The following is a 20,853-nucleotide window of genomic DNA, read 5'->3' on the forward strand; positions in this document are numbered from 1 at the left end:
TTGCTGCGTCCCCATCCGACGTTCAGGCCCCTCCGCAGTGCCTGCGAGCGGTCCCCGAGTGGGACCGTAGGTGGTCAGAGGAGAGGGTGTCCCTTCCCTTCCTCTCCATCCCGTAGGCGTTTGCGGCTGTCCCTGCCTTCCCGATCCGACTGGAGCAGCTGCCCTCCTCCCCGAGGAGCGCGCCGGCCGTCTTTCCTTTCTCCTTTCTAATGACACGCTTGCAGCTCTCTCTCTTTTCACCTCACCGCGTAGCTCGGAGGGGTTTTGCTCTCCCCAGGGACGCAGCCTGCCCTGGGTTTGTCTGCGCCGCGCCGCCGTGGAGCTGGGTGACGGGCTGCGTGTCCCCCCCTGTGCCGCGGCGGGGGACGATGCCACGCTGGTAAGTCTGGCTCTGCGCCTTCCCAGGAGGCCTGTCTCGCACCGCCTGTGGTTTGTCCGCTTTATGGGAAGCGGTTAACAAAGCTCGGCTTGGACCAGAGCCCGGGGCTGATGCTCTTGGCTGTGACGGGTGTCAGACACGGCCACGGCCGAGCTGCTCGCTGGGAGCCCCGTGCCCTGTCCCCATGGCGGGCACTGGTGCTGGCTGGCGCAGCATCACTTGAGGGCGCAGGTGTAATTTCTAGCCGGTGCGGGCTCTCTTGTGGCCGGACTGCCTTTTGGGAGAGGTGCACTGGGAGCATTTGGCTGGCGCGACTCGGTTCTCGGTCCAGGATTGGGAGCAGCTTGAGATGTCCGGCTGAACTGGGAGCAAGCCGGTGCTCCCCTGCGGAACCCTGGCTGGGAGGAGATGGCAGAGAGCTGCCCCGAGGGGTGGCGTTCGGCTTCTGCTCTCTGGAGCGGCTCTGGTTGAAGGCTGGCAGGCCCTTTTCCTTCCCTGAATATTGCTGCCAGCGCTCCCTCTGCCTGCAGCACTCCATACGGCCGGCGCGCGGCAAAGGGATGCTGCTGGCGAGATGTCTCGCCTTCGCGCAGGATTCGTGCTGGCCATTCCGGAGTCACCCCGCCGCCACTGCTCAGCTCCTGGCGTGGGTTGGAATTGAGGTGTTTTTACTTTCTTTTACTTAACTGAGGTATGTTTATTTTCCTGCTTTCTGCATGATGTGTTTTCTCACTAGCTGGGCTCCGCTGATGTGATTTTAGGACTCTGCGGCCCGAGTGAGGTCACTGGCAGTACTCCAACTCCAGCCAATGCTGGTTTTTCGGGCAGACCCAGTATGAGGCATACTCCTGTCCCCGTTGCCGAAGGATGTCATTCATTGTCTGGAAGCACTCCGGTGACAGCTGCTTTCCTGGTGGGAAGGTATCCGGAGCGCCAGGGATACACTCTAATTTTAGCCTGTGGGGTGTTTGCTCCAGAAATGTGCTGTAGCTTTGTTTCATCATTTGTTTTCTACTGTTTTTTTCCTATTTGCACCCCCTCTATGTTATCACATCCTCGAGGAACGCTGCCACACCGGCTGATCCTCACGCCCCCTTGCAGATGAGCGAGTTTACATCAGCTTGCAAAGCAACTGGTGTGTGTTTGGAAGAGGCTTGGCAGAAGCGATGTCTTACAGCTCAGCCAACTCCGTCGGCACACGGAGAGGCTGAAGGCTCGGACGATTCCCTCTCAGCCACTCCAGTAGTCAGGCGAGGCCCTTCCTCTGTGGGAGGGAGTTGATGGTGTCTCTGGGAAACGGTAGCCACGGGACAATGTAAATTATAGACTCATAGAATGGTTTGGGTTGGAAGGGACCTTAAAGATCATTTAGTTCCATGCTCCCCATCCTGGGCAGGGACACCTCCCACCAGCCCAGGTTGCTCCAAGCCCCGTCCAACCTGGCCTTGAACCCCTCCAGGGATGGGGCAGCCACAGCTTCTCTGGGCAACCTGGGCCAGGGGCTCACCACCCTCAGAGTGAAAAATTTCTTCCTAATATCTCATCTAAATCTCCCCTTTTTCGGTTTAAAACCGTTCTCCCTCCTTCTATCGCTCCACTCCCTGATAGAGTCCCTCTCCATCTTTCCTGCAGACCCTGAGTTCGGGGCAGGCTGTAGCCCCTGAGGTGTTTGAAGGGTCTGTTTGTCCCCCAGCAAGGGGAGAGGCTTCCCTTCCTCATCACCCTCGTATTGCTCTGGCATCACCCCCTCCATGCCCCGTCGGTGGAGGTGCCGTGGGCTCGTGGCGGAGGTGCCGTGGGCTTGCAGTGGAGATGCCGTGGGCTCGCAGCTCGGCTCTCAGCTGGCTGGGTTAGCGATAGCGGCAGGTGGCAGTGTGAGCCCGCCGAGGAGCCGAGGGCTGCAGGCTCGCAGCCTGGGCTGCAGCTCGGAGCACACCTCCAGTCTGTGCGGCCACACAGCCAGCCCCGGACACCCTCGGAGCATCGGGAGAACGCAAGGGGACAGGCGTGAGGGGGCTTTGTCCCAGCATCACCCTGGCTCGCATCTCTCCAGCCCGCATGGTCTTCTCAGCATCGCTCCTGAATGCGAGCCCTGCAGCTGTCCTGACAGCCCAGTGAGCCAGCGGGCAACGGGGTTCCCCTGGGAAACGGTGGTTCTCCTGGGAACCACGCGGGAGGGGAGGCAGCGGCCGCTGAAGGCAGGACATCCCTAGCCCGGTGCTTTGGTCTGGAAAGTCCTCTTGGGCTGTGGGTGCAAGCCCAGCTGCCTGGGAGCCTGCAGGCTGGGTAGTCGGGGCCAGGAGTTGCGGGTACCAGCAGTTTGTGTGAGTGGTGACCCGGGGCAGAAGTTTACCTTTGTGAAGGCAGAGGATGGCAGGGCTGGGCCAAGAGGGCTTGGGCTCCCTGGCCAGAACAGCGGGGAGCTGTGTGGGTGCTGAGATGCATTGCCTCCCTCCCCTGGGTGGCTTTGGCTTTGCTGCGTGTCTGCTTTTGGGCAGCAGCCCTGTCATAGCATGTGTTGGGTGGGAAGGGACCTCTAAAGGCCATCTCGTCCCACCCCCCTGCAGTGAGCAGGGACATCTGTAACTAGATCAGGTCGCTCAGAGCCTCATCCAGCCTGGCCTTGAATGTCTCCAGGGATGGGGCCTCCCCCACCTCTCTGGGCAACCTGGGCCAGTGTCTCACCACCCTCAGTGTAAAGAACTTCTTCCTGATGTCTGACCTAAACCTGCCCTGCTCTGGCTTAAACCATTGCCCCTCGTCCTATTGCTGCCTGTCCTTTTACATCTGAACACCGAGTTTTGTGAGCAAACCTTGCTTTTTTTTTTTTTTTGCCTTTTTTTTTTTTTTTTTTTAAGGGAGGAGGCAGAGACCTCCTAATACGCATTCACCGTTGCCTATGGGCGGCTAGGTGGAAGAAGGGTGGGCTTTGTGTGGTGCGTGTAGGGGGGACACGTTAACGGAGGGGCTGTCTTGCAGCTGCAATTCAGCTTGGGCACAGCCTGTGGTTTGCCAGCTCGGAGAAGGACCCGCAGTGCTGGGAGAGGGTGACCTGTATTCCCAGGATGCACGTGCTCCATGCTCCAGCATCCCTAAACGCGGCTGGAAAATGCTCCAGCGTCGCCTGGTAGGAGGGGGCTGTTTCAGGACAAAGCCATTAAGTGGGGAACACCCCCCCCATCCCCTTCAGAAGCGGCCCCCCTTGTCCAGTGCTGCCTGGCATGGCTGTTTATTGGGAATGGGGTGAATTAACCCCCCTTTCCGCTCCCAGCGCACACGCCAGCCTCGCCGCGAGGCTGGCCACCCCAGCCCCATCTCCCGCACCCACTCCCCCCCCCCACCCCTGTCTCCCATTTGATGAGGTTTAAAAGCTCTTTATTTCCAAGCGCCGCTCAGCAGGAGTCAAGCTGGGTCCTGCCAAGTGTTAAATGAAATAATTAAAATCCCCACTTTCTCCCCCTCCCGCTCCTTTCTCCGTAATGCTGGTAATTAGCCTGTAAAACTGCAGGAGGGGATGAGGAAGGGAGAATGTGCAAACGCCTTCTGCAGGCTCCCTCCTCCTCCTCCTCTTCTTCCCCCCTCCCTGGAGGAAGCGCAAAATGGCTCTCTAGGCATTGGGTGCTGTCAGATAAATCCCAATTAGCTCCCTGCCAAACAGGATTAGTGAGAAGGGAGCCAGGTGGGGAGTCAGCCTGGCAACAGCAGGAGCTGGGGGCTTCCGCGAGGTCTCTCGCTGGGGGAGGAGGGGGAGATTGACAGCTGTCACTCAAGTCCCAAAGCGGCACTGATTTTTTTTTTCGGTGTCGCGGGCTGGTATCTGGCGTCTGGTGGGCAGAAACAGGCAGGGGAAGGAAAGCAAAGCGGTGTCTCCCGCTGGTGTTGCCCCTTCCCGAGTAACTGGTGGCCGAAGGGCGCCGTGGTCCCAGGCGCTGCCTCCCCCATCCGGGGTCAGCGCAGAGACGCAGGGTCGTGCTGCTCCCGGCGCCGATGCGGAGGACGTGCCTCCTGCCAGCTCTGTGCTTCAGAAGCAAGAGGATAAAACTCGGGTCCTGCCCCTGCCGAGCGCGGCCAGCTGCACCCAGCCCAGCCCCTCCTGCCCGCCTGCTGCGTTTTGGCAGCAGCCGTGACATCCTCGCCGTGAAAGCCCAGAAACAGACCCATTAGTGGCACCAGGCTTTAAACTGGCTGGTGACCACGCGGAGGCCTTGATGCACTGAACGCTTCCATTTAGAAAACTGGGCGGCGGGGAGGGGGGAATATGGATGAGCTGAAAGAAAGGAGGTTGTAGAGAGGTTGGGGGTCAGTCTCTTCTCCCAAGGAACAGGCGATAGGACAAGAGGAAACGGCCTCAAGTTGTGCCAGAGGAGGTTTAGACTGGATATTAGGCAAAATTTTGACACTGAAAGGGTTATCCAGCATTGGAACAGGCTGCCCAGGGAAGTGGTTGAGGCACCAGCCCTGGAGGTGTTTAAAAGACAGGCAGACGTGGTGCTTAGAGATATGGTTTTTGTCAGAGTTGGGTGGATGGTTGGACTCGATGATCTGAAAGGTCCCTTCCAACCCAGGCCGTTCTGTGATTCTGTGATAATGATTTCTTGCCCGTAGCAGAGGAATAGCAGCTGTGTCTGAGGGATGCTACGCTGTCCCCCGTCTCTTCCTCTTCTTTCCTGCCAGACTTTCTGCCTTTTGCACCCTGCTGGGGCTGGCCCTCCTCCCAACACCTGCAGCCTCAGCCGGGCTGTGTCCAGTCCCGAGGAGGAGGAAAGGGAGAAATGCCGAGAGCAGGGATGATGAGCGGTGGACGGACTGCTCTGGAACCTTGGCGTGGCTGAGGGACGAGTCCCCTCTGCCTGGGGCTGGCTGGGTTGGGATGTTCCAGCTGCGGGATGGGGTTGGGATGTCCCAGTTCGGACTGAGCCACATGTAGAGGGACTGGGCTGTCCCCACGTCTCGGGTGCTTTGGCTCTTTCCACTTCAGGCTGGCCTGGAGCTGGTGATGTGCCTCCGGGGCTGCTGGGTTCACTGGCCAGCTTTTCCGAGCTGCTCACTTCTGAGCCGAGGTAATAGACCAAAGGCGGCTTTTTTTATGTGCTTTTTCACCTTGTCAGGTCGTGCTGTATTTTCCTGCCTGGTCCTTCACGCGCTGGTGTCAGAAGCATAAAGGGAAGGGCATGGTCTGCAGAGGGAGCGGGGGGAGCCTGGCTGTCCCTGTGTGCTGTAGCTGGCTCCAAAGGATGCAGGCATTTGTGAAATGCCAGAGCTGTACAGGGATGTCTCCATGCGGCCAGCTCTGGGGAGAGGCGGGATAACGGACAAAACCAACAGCCCACACGGATGGACCAGGCAAGTGTGGTGCCTCCCCGGTGCAAATGGCACTTCTGCTTATAAAGCCTCATCTGAAAGACTCGCAAGGGGCAAAGGTGTAAGTGTTTGGTCTTTCCCAAGAGGGGGATGAGCCGGTCTGCCCGTGCTGGAGTCTGAAACCTGCCTCCTCCAGGACGCAGCGGCTGTTGGGATCTGAGGCAGTGCCGCCCCTCAAAGTGGCCCCCAAATGGCTGGAGGGGACAGAGTCCTGGCAGACCCGGGAAGAAAGGGAGGACTGTGCGGTGGCTGATTTGCATGTGTAAACATGCACACAGGAGGATGCAAATGTCCTCGCTTCCCTTCTGGGATTTTTTTTTTTTTTCTTTATTCCAAGCCTTTGGCCTTAGCCCGCGTGTGCTGGGATTGCCAGGGGAGCATGGCTCTGACGCCCTACCCGAGGCGGGGTGCGGAGCAAGCCAGGGGGGCAGAGGGATGCTGCTGGACCAGCATCAGCATGGCAGTGCCCTGGTCAAGGCATTGGGTAGGAGTTTGGCACCTTTGTTCCAGGGCGGAAGGATGCAGGACCAGGCCAAGCTGGCCACCTGGTGACCAAGTGAAGGAGAGAGCCAGGGTACTCTGCTCGCTTTTTTTGGGAAGGTCTTGGCTTCTTTTGTGATGCTCCAGAAATTCCCAGGGGACTGCGGTAGCTGGGGAGGGTACTGGAAATGGGGCAGCAGTGGCAGGGATTGAGCTTGCCTTTTGAGGGAAAAATACTGGGTTGGAGGCGGGGTGGGGGGAGGCTCCGTGTGCGCTGAGGTTAGGGGTCTCTGTCCAGTTGCCAGGACTTGCTCAGCCATGTCTCCTCCCTGGTGAAGGGAGCGGTGTTGTGGCACGTCCCAGGAGGCAGCCGGGTGGCCTCTGGTGCTGGCTGAGGAGCCCTTTTCCGCCTGGCTCCTCAGCACTGTGCCTGGCAGAGGGCTTTGCTTGTGGGGGGGCTTTGGAGATGGGTTCCTAGCAGGGATCTGCTTGGGAGAGGCGGCTTGGTGGAGTGTTTCCCACTGAGCACTCATGGCGCTTGGGCTCTCGGGGGCTCTTCGCAGCCCCTGCGTGTGTCGGGAGGAGGATGGCTCCCGGGGTGCGTGCCGATCTGCCTTACTGCTCGGACGTGAGGCCATCAGGCACCCTGCTGGCGTGGGCTCTCCTCCCGGCAGGGTGGTTAGGATGCAGCCCGTGCCTCGCAGCAAGCTGGGATCATGTTCTGCGAGTCCTCGGGGAGGGGAGGGAGCGATGCAGGTTTAAAGAGGAGCAACGTCTGGGACGTGACTTGGATTTTTTTCTTCCCTTCTCCCACTTTCTTCTTCCCTGTGCTGCTCTTGGCAAGTTGTACCTGAGGTGCTGGGACGCCCGGGATGCTCCCAGCCCACGTCTCTAGCAGAGGAGCAGCGTGGCTTTGTGGTGCGGCCGTAGGGCAGCTTGCGCCAATCCCACCAGGAGACCCTGCAACCCGCTGACTCGTGGTGCCCGAGATGCCCCGCTAAAGGACCACCCAGTCTCCTCTGCGTCTCCCCGCCGGAGGGGGAGAGTGGGTGGATTCGGTTTGGTGTTTGTGTCCCTCGGGCTCCAGGTGAATTGGTGAGGTGAGGGAGGGAGGGGCAGCACGGCAAGAGCAGGCTGGGGCTGGGAGGGGGGGATACGTGCCGCCAGCGAGGGTTATTCTCCCGTCTCAAGTTGTTGTTGCCTTTTGGAGGAGTGTGTGGTGGGAATGCTGCTGCCCGCCCATCTGGACACCCCCCAGGATGTCCCTGCAGCTGGAGGCGCTGGCAGACCAGCTGCCTCTCACGGAGACACGGCACCCAGACATCCCAGTGGGAGAGGCGAGCGCTGCCGAGCCATGGGGCGACGCCACGGCCTGGGTCTGCGTGGTGGCCGCCAGCAGTGGCCGTGGGGAAGCTCTGCTTCCCCCCCTGGCTGCGGCAGCTGCCCGGTTGGTGCTGAGCAGGGGGAGACAGGAGGAACTTAAAGCAGCTTCTCTGCAGGGAGCTTCCCAGTTAGACCACAGCGGGGTTGCCCGCTGCCACATCTCCAGAGTGCTCATCTCGCCCTACGAGCACGGGGACGGGTGTTTGAGGACTCCTTCCTTGCCTTGCTCATGCCACAGCAGGGTACAGACAGCCCCTCCGCAGCGCCTGGGGGACAGAGGAAGCCGCAAGATCCTCCTGTCCCGTGGCTTGGATGATAAACCAACCTCCGAAACTGTGTACAGTCAGCCCAGGCTCGTGTTTGCGTATCTCTGTAACCGGAGGGCCTTCCTCTCACAGGGTTTTGTTCATAGTTTCCAGAACTGCTTTCTTCCTCCATGGTGAGGAAGATCTCAGCCTGTTTGCGAAGGGCCGTGGTGCCTTAGAAATGGGGCGGCAGACCACGGTGCTCTAGATGCATTGTACCGTGGGCAGGGCAACAGCTTGCCGGGGAGCTGTGGCTTTTGCCGGGGATGCCGTCTCACCAGAGACGGGGCTTCAGCCTGGAGAGATGCCGTGGGGAGCAAGTTATGGAGTGGAGGTTCTGGCAGCCTGGGCTTGTCTTGTGGGCACCAGATATCGAGATATCGCTGCCTTTGGGAGTGCTCGGGCTGTAGCAGGGCTCTTTGCTCTCGCCCTGTTGCTGGACCTTCACTTAAGAAATCTGGCTCTTGGCCCTGACCTCCTTCTAGCTTTCAGCCCAGCTCTGCTCTTGGCAGCTTTCCTTGTCCTTGCTGGCAGCATCCTGCCCAAGGAAAGTGGTGACCAGAGACTTCTGGCTTCCCAAGGGCAGGAATACCTGGGTAGGGAAGGAAGGGAGCAGCACAGCTTGATGGTGCATCTGTGTCCCAGCACCTCTTTTCTCCCTTGGTCCAGCTGGGATCCGGGGCACGCAGTGGGTTCCTGGTCCTGCTGCCCGGGTATGTGTGTTGGGGCTACCCAGGGCGTGCTGGGGCGTGCAGGTGTGCTTCCCTCCCTCTGGAATAAACGTCCTAGGAAATAATAACTAGGGGCTGCTCCTGCTCTTTGCCTGGCTCTGTGGCTCTCCCTGGGGGTCTCGGGAGCGATGCTGGGGAAGGCGTGAGGACTTTCTCCGCCTCTCAGCATCTCGAGTGGGCGAATGGGCTGGCCGGGCGGGGAGAGGGGCTTCCACCCCCCAACATCCCCCCCTCCATACCCCACCCCCCCCCCTCCATCGCCCCCGGGGAAGCCGGGGCAGCGCGACCCCGCCGCCTCCTGCTCTTTGTCTTCAACCGCGCCGCCCCGTTCGCCTTCGCCTCCCCTTTGTTGGCCGTCGGAGCGCTCGGGAGGGGCTGGCTCGCCCCCCCCCCCCCCAGTTTGCCGGGGGTCGGAGCCCGCAGCCGGGGGGGCGGGCGTGGAGCCCCGGTGCCGGCGGAGGGAGGGAGGGAAGGGGGGGACCCAACGCCGGCCCCCGCGGGGCAGTGGAGCGGGCGGGGAAACTTGAGGGCGTGGGGCGGGCGCTGGGGCTCGGGCTTCTTTCCTCCTTGGCTCCCTTGTCTGGTGCTGCGTGGCCCTTTCATCGCGCGTGGGGCCATCCTCGGGCGCTGGAATTCAGGTCTCCGAGCTCACTCTGCACCCCCACCCACCCACCCACCCAGGGCGGCTGCCGCTCCCGTCGCTATCACCATCACTATCACCATCGCTATCACGCTTCTCCATGCCGGGCTCCGCCGGGAGCTGGAACCTCTCCGGGAAGGACTGGCATGTCACAGCGGCGTGAGGAGGGGACCTGGCCTGTCCCGGCCGTGGTGGCGACGGTCCCCGTGCTGGGCAGCGTTGCTCTCCGCCGGCGAGGTTTACGAGGCGGCAGCCTGCCGAGGAGGAGAAGCCGGGCTGCCATCCCTTCTTGCTCACCGGAGGGTTTGGTGGGTACCGGAGAGCTGGCTCCCGGTTTGCCGAAGGAGGGGCGACGGCGGCGGAACGCTGTGCATCAGCTGCCCTGGAGGAAAGCGGAGGCGAGCGGGGATGGATGTGCGGCGGCTGTGAAAGGAGCCCCGGCGTGGAAGGGGGAGCGCCTGCCTTCACCCGGGGGGTGGGATAACTGAGCGGCATCCTTGGGCTGCTCCCGGCTGCGAGGAGCTGCCCCGGAGGGTCAGAAGCCGCTGAGTGTGGAATTGCCTGCCCCGGAGGAGACGTGTGGACAGCGGAGGAAGCTCAGCGTTGCTGGAGCAAGGGTGGTGCGGAGCCTGAACGGGGAGCTGAGAGGCAGCCGCACGCTGCCGGGGTGGCGAGACCTTCCCTCCCATCCCTGCCAAGAGGATACGGATGTTGCCGAGGCTCCGAGGGGTCCCATGCCGGCACCCCTCACGCCGTCTCTGTCCCAGCCCTGCTCTCGGGAGCCGGCGCATGTTGGTGCCGGTGCTGTTCCCGCACTGGTAGCGGCTTGTTCCCATCCCGGTGGGCTTGGCCGCAGAACTTGAGCTCCCAGCACTTTCGCCTGGGGTTGTTTAGTTTGCTTTCTGCGGGCAGGTGTGGATTTGAGACCTCCCGGGCTGGAAGAGGGATTGCTGAGCACAGGACCGCGGGTGTCTTTTTGGAGCGGGCTTGGACCTGACCCCTCGGCTGTGCCTCTGAGATGGCAGATGTGGGGACAAACTCTTGCTCCTGAAGGTGCTCCTGGCCCGCCCTGCCCTCCTGTGAGCAGGGGATGGGAACCTCTGGGAAAACTTAAATCCTGTGGCTATCGAAGACGACCGGGGAGGGGGGGGAAGAAGGATCCATGTGAGCCTTGTGGCTGCTCTGCCTTGGATGGGTTGGTGGCGGGTTGAGCTTTGGCCTGCAGCGTGACGGCCGAGCATGACGGCTTGCCAGTACCCCATGGCGCCGGGGGCCTTGGAGCGGGACCGGATGTACCAGCACAAGGTCTCCTTGGTGGTGCGGTATTTCATGATCCCGTGCAACATCTGCCTCATCCTCCTGGCCACCTCGACGCTGGGATTTGCCGTCCTGCTCTTCCTCAACAACTGTAGGTGTCCCTGGGCGCGTGGGAGGAGCAGGGGAGGGAGAGGCAGGGGTTAGGTCAGACGACGTACGGGGGCTCCGGCGTGGGGACAGCCCTCCCAACGCTGCCAGCCTTAGCTTGGGTTTCATTCTGCTCCCAGGCGCTCATCGTGTGCCTTCTGCTGTCTGGGGAGAAGCTGGGGAGGCGACAGCTTTTTTCCCTGCCCCACTTTTCCCTGAGATGGTGCTGGCCCAGAACAGCAGAGCTGCGAAGGCGGGTGTGCGTGGGCTCCAGCTCCCCACCGTGCACGGTGCGCTCGTGCTCGCAGCTGCGCCAGCACCCTCTGTGTCCCGTATCCCGTTCCCCTCCCGAAACGCTGCATCTCCCAACCTGCTCCTTGAGGTCTGAGCGTGGGTGATGTTCCTGGGTGGTGGTGGGAGAATGCAGTCAGTCTTTTTGCGAGGTGGGGATCTCAGCAGGGCTGTTTTGGGGGGTGAGGGGCAGAAGATGGGCTCCTGTGAGTCCTGCCCTGGCCAGGGCCTTCTGCTGCTCCCTTGTTACGAGCTGCTGAACCCCCGTGTCCCCGTCACTATAGGTGATGGGTGGGACATGTGTCTCTTAGGCTGGTCCAGGGTCCCTGCTTTCTATACCCTCTCCCGCTGTGAAGAATCAGCGGAGGGCTGGGCAAGAGGGAGTTTTCCCCGAGCTTAGGCTGTTGGTCTGGTCCCTGGGGTGGCTGCGTAGATCGCACGCTTGGGTGTGGGCACATCCACGTATCGCCGGCTGCTCTGGGCTCTCTTGCCTCATCCTTGCCCAGGTGCTCACCCTCCCAACGCCTGGCTTGCTCTAGGCACAGCCCGTGGAGGAGGACTCCACCGTGCAACGGTGTCTTTGACCTCCTGGATGCTGGCAGGTGTCAAACACCAGCTGTGAGAAAAGCCTTTAGAGGGCAGGCAAATCCTCCAGCCTAGCTTTGGGATGGGCTGTTTCCCGTGGGGTGTGTGCGTGGGGGTGTGGTTAGGAAAAAGCTGTGTAAAACCGTAAAATACACGAATGCATTTAAAAAGCAGCGGCAGGAGCAGCGCCCAGGCGATGGGAGGGAAAGAGCTTGGCCAGTAAGGAGCGGTGTGTCCTCTGCCACAGCCTGGCTTTGCTGCCCCTGGGCACGTCACTTAATAGAGAGCAGAGCACAGCTTGACGCTGACTTTCGGGTGTTTCCCACCCAGAATGGCAGGCTCTGTGGAGCCAACCTGCTTGAGTGGAACTCTTCTTGCCCCCCCCCCCCCCCCACTTAATCAGAGGTTACCCAAATGTAGAGGGCTGGCTGGTGGCAAGGCTGTGCCACCTTGTTCTGGGTCATGTCCGTATGGGAGGTTTCATCTTCTGCTGGCCCCCCCCCCCCCCCCACCCCTTACTCCCACCGATACCTTCTCGCCTTGGAGCCTGCAGCGTTCCCTGCTGCTGTCCTGCTCAACCCAAATGACTTGGTGAGACAGTGCCCAGGTCGGGCGCGTGCGCGTGTGAGAGGGGTACGCGGCCCCCGTGAAATGGCACACAAGGGGCTGAGGCAAGCCCCAGCCCTGCCAGGCAGAAGAGGGCTGCTGCCAGATCCCAAGCCGGAGATGCTCCATCGATACAAGGGGGTGAGCTGGGGCTCCTGGCTCCTGTTCCTGCTGCTCCCTTCTGGCTCCAGGACCTCCCGGGCGCTCCCTGGGTGCCTGTTTGTGCAGGGCATGTGTGCTGAAGGAATTAAATGCTGTCCCGAAAACTGCTGGCGAGCTGCGGACAGAGGTCTGGGGGGAAGAGGGGGGAGAGCTTGCAAAAGGGAACTGCTGATAGCCCTGTGTTTTTTGTTTCTTTGCAGACAAGCCCAATAGTTATTTTACCCAGACGCCGCCGACGCCGCGAGATGGTAAGTACACCGTCGCTTGGGTCTTGTGCTCGGGATGCACTTGAGAGCAAATGGCTCGAGCCTCTCGTGCTCCCTGCAGCTGATGCTGGATGCGCTCCTGACCCAGTGATCTATTTCGCCGCTGACTGGCGGCTCTCGGTGCCCGGGGCAGTCCTGCAGCTCACTCGTGCCCTCTCCCCTGCCCTGGGGATGCAGGGATGCCCTCCGGAGTGAGGAGGGAGGGCAGAGCCACTCTCCCTGTTGCTCCCTGGGAGGCACATAAGCCCTTTAACAGCAGAGGATTTCCTGGGTGGCTGTGGTGGAGGTGGAGAGGGGCTGGGAAGGGAGATGGGATCTTCCATGTGCTCCAGCGGTTTGCAGAGCTTTACTGGTTCATCTGCTGATGCCATGGAAGGGAAGGGACTGGAGAAAGGGACCTTAATCCTTAAAAGCAGCAGTGTCGAATCCAGCGGCTATTCTATGTTTGCCACCTGAGTGTCTTCCTGGATGTTGGCAAAAGGAGGGGGGAGGCAGAAGGAGGTGCAGAAAGGCTTTGCTGCTCTGTGAGCACAGAGGGGAAAAATAAAAAGCAAATGTCACGTGTGCCCATGGTATGTGGCAGTCTCAGGTGAGGGAAGGACCATGATGGGCTGTTAGCATGAGGAAATAGCCAGAAATGGGGTTCTGCCTCCCTTGGTCCCTCCTTTTTTTTCTGATGTAGCATCAGAGCAACCTAGAGGAGGACAATGAGGGAGGTGACCAGTTTCAGCTTCTGGAACCTGGAGCTCGAGACTGCATCTCGCCGTGGCCTGGGCAGCAGACGTCCCCCCTGCCCTGAGAGCAGGCGTAGGCCAAGCAGGACACTTATTCAGGGAAGTGATGGGGACGTGACGTTTCCCTGGGACTCTCTGTGGCCTTAGTGGGTCTTGGTCTTGCTGGGAAAGGACTGGAGTGAGTTGTGCTGGCTCTCGGCAGCAGGAGGTGAAATGGGCACAAAGCAGGTAGGAATCTCTCCAGCACAAGTACGTGGGACGTGGGGTGGGCAGCTCAGGGAGAGGTGAGTTTTGAGGCTAGCAGAGGTTGCTGAGATGGTGTTGGCGCTTCATTAAATTGCTGCTTCTGCTGTGCAGCCAAAGTTGAATCATCCCAGCCCATCCAGGCTTGGATCGATAGCTGCCAATGCTATATAAATGCTACTAAAAAAATTCTGTTGGGCTGGTGCTCCAGCTGGCAAGAGGTTTTAGCCTTGTCAGCATCAAGAGTAAAATGGAAGTTGGTATTCAGCTGGACATCAGCTATCTCCACTGCCCTTGCCAAAAAGGGGGTGTAAATTCTGGGGGACTGTGACGCAGCCCTCCTTCCTCACCCATCCTTGTTTAGGTCCCGCAGGTTTCTGCTTCTGGGGTCTCCTAACAATTCCTTCCCCATCTCCAGATTTTGACCTTGCCAGTCATGAGGCAGTATGGTGCTTTCCTCGTCCTTTTCCACAGTTATTAGTCCTTCCCTGGCGGAGCGGGTGGGACGGCACGTGGGTTTCCTATAGACTTGCATTTTCCCTGGACCTCTGGCTCACACTGATGGATTCCCTGGTGTCTGACGGGCAGTGGACTCACCTGCGCCTCGCGCCTTTTCTCTGGGCTTACTAAAGCCTTCCAGTTTCACAGGCCTGTAGGAACTTTGGGTTTTGAGGCCATGCTATTATCAGTCATTGGCTATAAAGGCTGGTGGATGCAGGCAGGCAAGCACATGCTCAGATAATCTCATCATAGGAGCTTTGTTTTCGCTGAAAATCAGGCTTAAAATGCCCTGTTTTCTACTGGCAGGCTGTTCAGTCACCTTCCCCAGCCTCCCTAGTTTCACGTGCACAGATAAGAACCCAGCAGAAAACAGCAGCCAATTAATAACACGTTTGTTTCTTTCTTTCTTTCCTTCTCTGATGGGGGTGGGGAAGGAGGCGGGGGAGAAACGGATGCTAGATAAAATGTGATTAATCTATAATTGGACCAGAGAAGACATCTAAAGGCAAAAATAAAAACGAACGTAGGTGTAACTCCTAGCTTAGGGCTCCAAAATATTAGCAGCCCAGCCCATCCAGATGACATACTCCAAAAGATCTCTGGTCCCCACAGGAGATGGAAAACTACCACCCTTGGTGGGCTGCCAAAGGAGGCGCCTCCTTTTGCAAGTCTAACACGATGCAAATGGCTCGTGTTGTCTTTGGGAAGCGTTTCTGGGCAGAGGGGAGCAGGGGGAAGATGTTCCCTCTGGCGTGAAGGTGCTGGTCCCCGCTGCTTCTGCTGCACTGGAGGGACTGGCAGCGTTCATCACCTGGGCTGGCTTGGAGACACGGTCCTGTGTATAGACAGTGCTTGAACTTGTAAACTGCTGAGATGTGGCTGAGGTTTGCTGGGTGAGGGCCATGGCTCTCCTGTCCCAGGCTTCCTCTCGAGGGTGGCTTTGGTGGGACAAGGTGTTGCGCCAGTGGGAGCTGTGCCTGGCTGTCCAACTGGGCTGTTTGGGGAGGGCTGGTTGGGGACCCTCCAGACCCACCTCCCTTCCCTTAACCAGCTGCATCTGAGAGGGACAGGCAGGGGACAGTCTCTGCCTCGCCACACTGTGTCCCTTCCCCAGGCGGTACCTGGTGGTGTGACAAAGGTGGTGGGCAAGGATTTGGTGGGTGTCAGCAAGCGGTGAGTGCTCTGGGGTAGGGGCTGTGCTCCAGCTCAAGAGTGTGACAGTGCCAGCATTGAGCACAGCCGGACCCTTCAACTGCTTCTTCTCCAGCTGGGCTCCCTGAGGATTGTCACCTCTTTATCTTCTGGGCCAGATCCTCATCTTCTACCAGTCTGTAGCTCTGTGGTGAGCAGCGGGTTGCTACCAGCTGGCAGCCTGTGCCGGGAGCCAACAGATCTCTGCCCACCGGTACCAGCTGAGGATCTGCAACTTGGTATTTCTATCTGGAAACCCTCCTGCTAGAAGGTTTGCTGTGGTTCTTTCCCTTTCCAAACGGTGGTGCGAAGCTGGGACAGAAATCATCGTCTCCTCTGGCAATGTCAGACCTCAGTTTTCGTCTGAAGGAAGTGGCTTCCCACACTTTGGGCATCTCTTCTGCAAAGACCCTGTCCTGCGTGGCACAAAAGGTGCTGCAGCCACCACCGCTCCTGGGTGCCGTGGTGCTGCTGGAGGTGAAAGACTTCACCAGCCAGCGGGGAGGTGTCCGTAATTAGCACTCGTGTGCTATTTATCTCTTCTTCTAATACCGATTTCAAACCTAGAAAACTCTTCAGCCACGCATCGATTTACAGCGTGGTCCCTGCTTGGTTTTGAAATAAGGCTGTTAATGCTGTTGACTCGCTGCTTGCTCCCAAATCTCCCACAGCTGGGCGGGGGCTTGTTAAGCTCTCTTAAGGTCTTGAGCCTGGCTTTCTTCAACGCGGTGCTCCAGGAAGGCTCTTGCCTTTTCCCCACCTGAGGGACTGGCCCGCGGCATCATCCAAGCTGGCTAATTCTTCTCCTTTCTCCTCAGCGGGAGGCAGGAGCCTGGGGAGTGTCTGCGTGGGGAGGTGGGGAGGGGGCGGCTGTTGGCTCAGCTGCAGCCCCCCCCGCCCAGGGCAGCAGCGCTCTGGCAGCTGCGGTGCGGGGGGCAAACAGGGTGGGCCGAGCCTTCCCCGCATCCCCTGGGGGGGAAAGAAATGATGGTGGTGGCGGTGGGGGGAGGATTTGGAGGGTACCTCCTCCCTTCTCCTTGTTCTCGCAGCCTCTGTGATGGGAGGTTTGGTTTCTGTTTGTTTGCAGCATCCCTCGTGCGGGGGACGAGGTTGGTTTTGCTGTTTGCTCTGGGGAGGGCGAGGAGAACAATGAGCCCTCTCGGAGCCGGCAAGGGCTGGGCTGGCCGCTCAGGTGGATCGATAGGATGAGACATGGGGCTCTCGGGGTCCGCTCCCTGTCATCCCTCTCTTCTTGCCACCCTCATCCTCCCCTCCGGGTGCTCCGCAGGGGTGCAGGAAGCCTTCTCGGCTGGGGTACTTGTCAGCGAGGTCCACGTGGAGCACGATGGCACGGCCAAACAGCAGCAGCTCCAAAGAGCAGCCAGCAGGACACAAAGCTGTCCTTTTCGCGTGAGGAGAGCAGGGCTTTGCCTCACTGGTGGCAGTTTTGGCTCTCACCGTGCCTGCACGCACACTGCTCTCCCGTTCCTGGTGCAGGTTAATCTCCTCCTGTTCCCTGGGGCCAAAAGCAGAGCAACGCTGGGTAAACTGAGGCTAGGGCCTCCTTGGCAGGGTCCGGGCAGTGCCTTCCACCCGTGATGCTATCACCAGTTTGGGTTTCTTGCTGGTCCCAGCAGCTTTCTGGAGTGCATCCTAATCTCAGAGTTCCATCTTGCTCCAGCCTGTCTCGAGCAAGCATCCCTCATGGAGGGGGAGAGTCGGGATAGCTCACTAGGGTGGGGGGAAACAGCCCTTTCGCTGGCATCTGTGTGCCTTTGCAGATGTGTTAATGGCACCAGCCAGCTGTGGGTCCTGTCTCCGCTGGGTTTGGAAACATCCGAGAAGGCTGAGAGGGCTGGACACCCATTTCCTTTTGGGAAGCGTGGATAGAGGGATGCTGGCCCAACCCGTTGCGCCAGGCCGAGGGAGCAGCGCTAAACGCTTTATTTATGGCCGCGTAAAAGCAGCGTTGATGCACGAGATGAGGACATCTGAGAAATTAAATATTGGAAAAACGCTTTCTTGTGCCTGGCAGCCCCATAAATACAGGGTTTGCAGCACTGGGCCGGGCGTGGTGTTGGGCAGAGAAAACGCTGGTGCAGGTGGCTTTTCACGTCCGCCTAGGAAATCAGTTAGCGGATTAATCTGCTGATGCTCTTAGTCCGGTGCGTTGTCTTTCACCTGCCTGCTGGATGCCCTCTCTTCAGCACCCCGTTATGGCTTTGTCTCATCAGGTCCAGCTCCCTTTTTCCTCCAGTGCCTCCGTCTCCAGCCAGTGTCCCTTCTCCATGGATTGAGAGACAGCCACCTGCAGCATTGTGACGACTGGTTCCCCGCATCCTTGCTGGTGGCCGTCTCTGCCTTCCTTGGGTGCAAATGGTGTTGCACGTTACGGAGCATCTGATCTGTGCTGGGGGGGTGTTAGGAAATACCCCCCACCCGTAGATGACTCGATAAATTTGGGCAGATTGGGTGTTACCTTGGCTGTGCTGGGGCAGCAAGGGAGCCTGGAGGCTGCGTGTGCCTTGCCGCCCCGCAAAGGGGACCGTTCTGCACGGGTGGTGTTGGGAAGTGGCGTTTCACGACCTCTCCGCTCTCTTCCAGCCCTCTCTCTGGGTGCGTTGGAACTGAGGAGGGGATGCACGGGGAGGGGATGCCCGGGCACGGGGAGGTGATGTGTGGGGAGATGCTTTACTGGGCTACGGTGCCCTTCAACACAGAGCACTGCCTGGTCCTGCTGGTGCTCCTGCTGTTTGAGAACTTCACCAGGAAAAGATTCCTTTTATTTGATCGGTTTTAATTAACATCCCATAATTCTGATTATGGAAGGATTATGGAAGCTATCCCAGCTTCCTCTGGCCAGTAACCTATTGGCACGGATGTAATGAGGAGGAAAGAATTGTCTTGGGCTTAGAAGTCACGTGGGGGGCTTACCTCCCTGGCCCGGGGACTCGTGCTGCCCGCGGCCGTCCCGCAGCCCTGAAATTAAACCTCGCAGCGCGATGGCAGCGAGAGGGCCGGGGAGACGTGTGCTGGCGTACCCTCCTCCCGCTGCCAAATCCACGCTGAGCCCTTCCTTCCTCCTCCAGTCCTCGTTGGAGGGAATACTGGGAGGCAGCCTTGGGTTTTTAGTGTCTCGAAGGAGCCAGGTGGCTCTCTGCACCTGCTCAGGGGGACAGGGGAGGGGACACTCGGCTGCCCTGGGAAGAGAGCCATGAAAATATAACTTAAAATAAACCACAAGCTCTTCAATTTCGTTCCCTTTGTGCGTGGCAGTACTGGAACACCCTGCTGGCTTTGGCTGCTAATCCCAGCCTATTTCTCTTTTGACACAAGCCAATATAAGACTTGGATGCCGCAAAATGAATTCACAGCGCAGAGCTTCGTGGCGGGGCTGATCTCAGTTAGTAGAAGGGGAAGGTGTTGCAGAACACGTCTTTTTTTTTTTTTTTTTTTTTTTTTTGGCTGCCCACAGATGCGTTTCGCAGCCCTTGGTCTTTTTCTGACCACCCACGCTCTCCTCCTTTCGCACCCATGCTTTTCCCGGCCCCCACCCTCTCCCGCACCTGCGGTTTGAAATGTCGGGAGCAGATTTGTGGCAGCAGGAGCGGGGAAAGAGACCTGCTCCGGCAGTAATCCATCTCTCTATGGCCTCGGGCCGTGGTGTCCCCTCTCCGTGTCAGCTCCCCACGTGACAAACGCTGTGGGACAACGGGGTTGACGTTAAGCTTTGCAGGTCCACAGCGGCTGCTGGGTTGCCATCGCCTCTCCTCTCTGTGTGGAGAGGTGGAACAGGCGCGTGTGGGGAAGGGATGCTCCATGGAGTGTGTTTGGGGCTGCCCCAGGACCACGATGGCTCCATGGAGGCACTCGCCTGCCTGATTGTGCTGCCAGTATTCCCCTCCCAAGCCCCGTTACGCTGAGGAATGACTCCTTTGCCGGGGCTACCTGCGGAGAGGTGTGATGGGGAGCAGGGAGAGGTTTGTGCCCGGCCGCGTGGCACTGGGGTAGCCCAGGCAGACAGGCAGATTCTCCAGCGGCATGAGCGGTGGAGGTGTTTCTGCGCTTCTGGCTGTGCCAGCCAGCGGCCAAGGCTGGCGTTGCTGAGCGAGGAGGGACTCGGAGCATCGGAGCATGGCGGGGAGTCTTGTTACACATCACGGAACAGGAAAAAAAAAGAAATCCCTCTCCCTGCGCAAGGTGAAATTTCTATACCGAGCTTCTCAGCAGCTGCTCACTTTTAATTACATAGTGCCTGCTCCTCCTCTAAGAGGAGCTTTGCTGCAGCACGGACTGAAACATGGACCTCCTGTGCTGCCGGTACGGCACTCGCTCCCACAGCACGGGCAGGGGGCGACCCGGGATGCTCTTCTGTTTGCCTCGGGCTCCTGGGCAATTTGTGCTTCCAGGGTGAAGCCATCCGTGCCTTTGCTGGCCCAGGGGGTCCAGCGGTGAAATCACCGTGGTTCCATCTTTGGCTTCCCCTTCCTTTTTTTTTTCTTTACTTCTATTCACATCCTATGGCAGTGAGGCGACAGGTCGGGAGCCAGGGCTGGGATCTGCTTGTGGAGCGTCATCCCCGTGCGCTCGGCCCGTGGCCCAGCCTGGCTTTCCTGCCCGCTGCCGCAGCGGGAGCCACTGTTTCCCCGCCTGGGTTTTGCACCCCGAGCACCGCGGCAGAGCGCACTACAGCCCGAGCAGCTCCGACTGCTTCAGGGTTGCTCTGGAGAGAGCAGAGATGCTAAACATAGCTCTTCAAAAGCCGAGCGGTAGATAAGGTAGAAGCAGTTATTAGACACCACTTTTGATCTCTTGAGAGCATTTTCTTCTCCATTTACAGTGAGGTTTTAGCTTTCTCCTGGGGATCAATTTATGCACTTTCATGTTACGTGGCTTAAGTGTTAGAGGAGGAGTAGATGGGAGAACTGCTCAGGTGTTGCTGTTTACCCCTGTATCGGGTCCTCGCGAAGGTTGCGGATCCCCAAGCTTACGTCTCTCCACACCTCTCTGCCTCTCGTCTCCCAGGACTATCCTTCTGGCGTTTAGTCTCGGAGCGTTGTGACAAAGCAACAGCATTTGTCTTGCTTTGTCTTCTCTTCCCCTTGGCCGTGCCATGCTGAAGGTGGTGCGCGATACCCTTCAGAGAGAGCTAGTGCATCGCTACCAGCTCCCGCGTTAGCCCACTGCAAATACTGCCTGATGCCGAGGATTTCTTGCCAAGTGCGCGCTGGTTTTGGAGGAACGTGGCTCCAGGTCCCAGTGACACGCGGAGTCTCGCTGTTGTGTGGTGGGATGCAGCATGCAGCCAAGGGGAGGCCGGGCTTAGACCTGTGGCTTAGGGATGGAGTCGCTGCGTTTAGTACTTCATATGAAGGGCAGAGGGAGAGCAAAGGAGAGCAGGAGGTGTGAAGCTGGCTGAGATGCCAGGGCCAGGAGCAAGCTCCTCGCTAAGAGCGTGAGTAGACCTTTCAGAAAGACCTTTCAGACTTTTGCCGGTGGCCTGGGAAAGGTGGGCGAAGGACAACGTGCTGGCTTCGCTGACAGTGCAGCTGAGTGCTGGCTTTGGACCTGCTTTGGACCAGCCTTCTTTC

At 59.2% G+C, this 20,853-nt stretch overlaps 1 protein-coding gene across 2 annotated transcripts in view; it reads left to right on the forward strand.

Annotated features, from left to right (window-relative positions):
• The window catches only part of AGRN (agrin), a 132,408-nt gene that overhangs the window by 53,278 nt on the left and 58,277 nt on the right, over nucleotides 1–20,853 (forward strand). For both annotated transcript variants that reach the window (XM_054222521.1, XM_054222523.1), the window contains one exon: nucleotides 12,528–12,575. In XM_054222521.1, coding sequence (XP_054078496.1) covers nucleotides 12,528–12,575 — 48 coding nt within the window. The remainder of the gene's footprint in view (nucleotides 1–12,527; nucleotides 12,576–20,853) is intronic.

The sequence above is a fragment of the Rissa tridactyla genome, chromosome 16, assembly GCF_028500815.1.
Source record: "Rissa tridactyla isolate bRisTri1 chromosome 16, bRisTri1.patW.cur.20221130, whole genome shotgun sequence".
Lineage (NCBI taxonomy): Eukaryota > Metazoa > Chordata > Aves > Charadriiformes > Laridae > Rissa > Rissa tridactyla.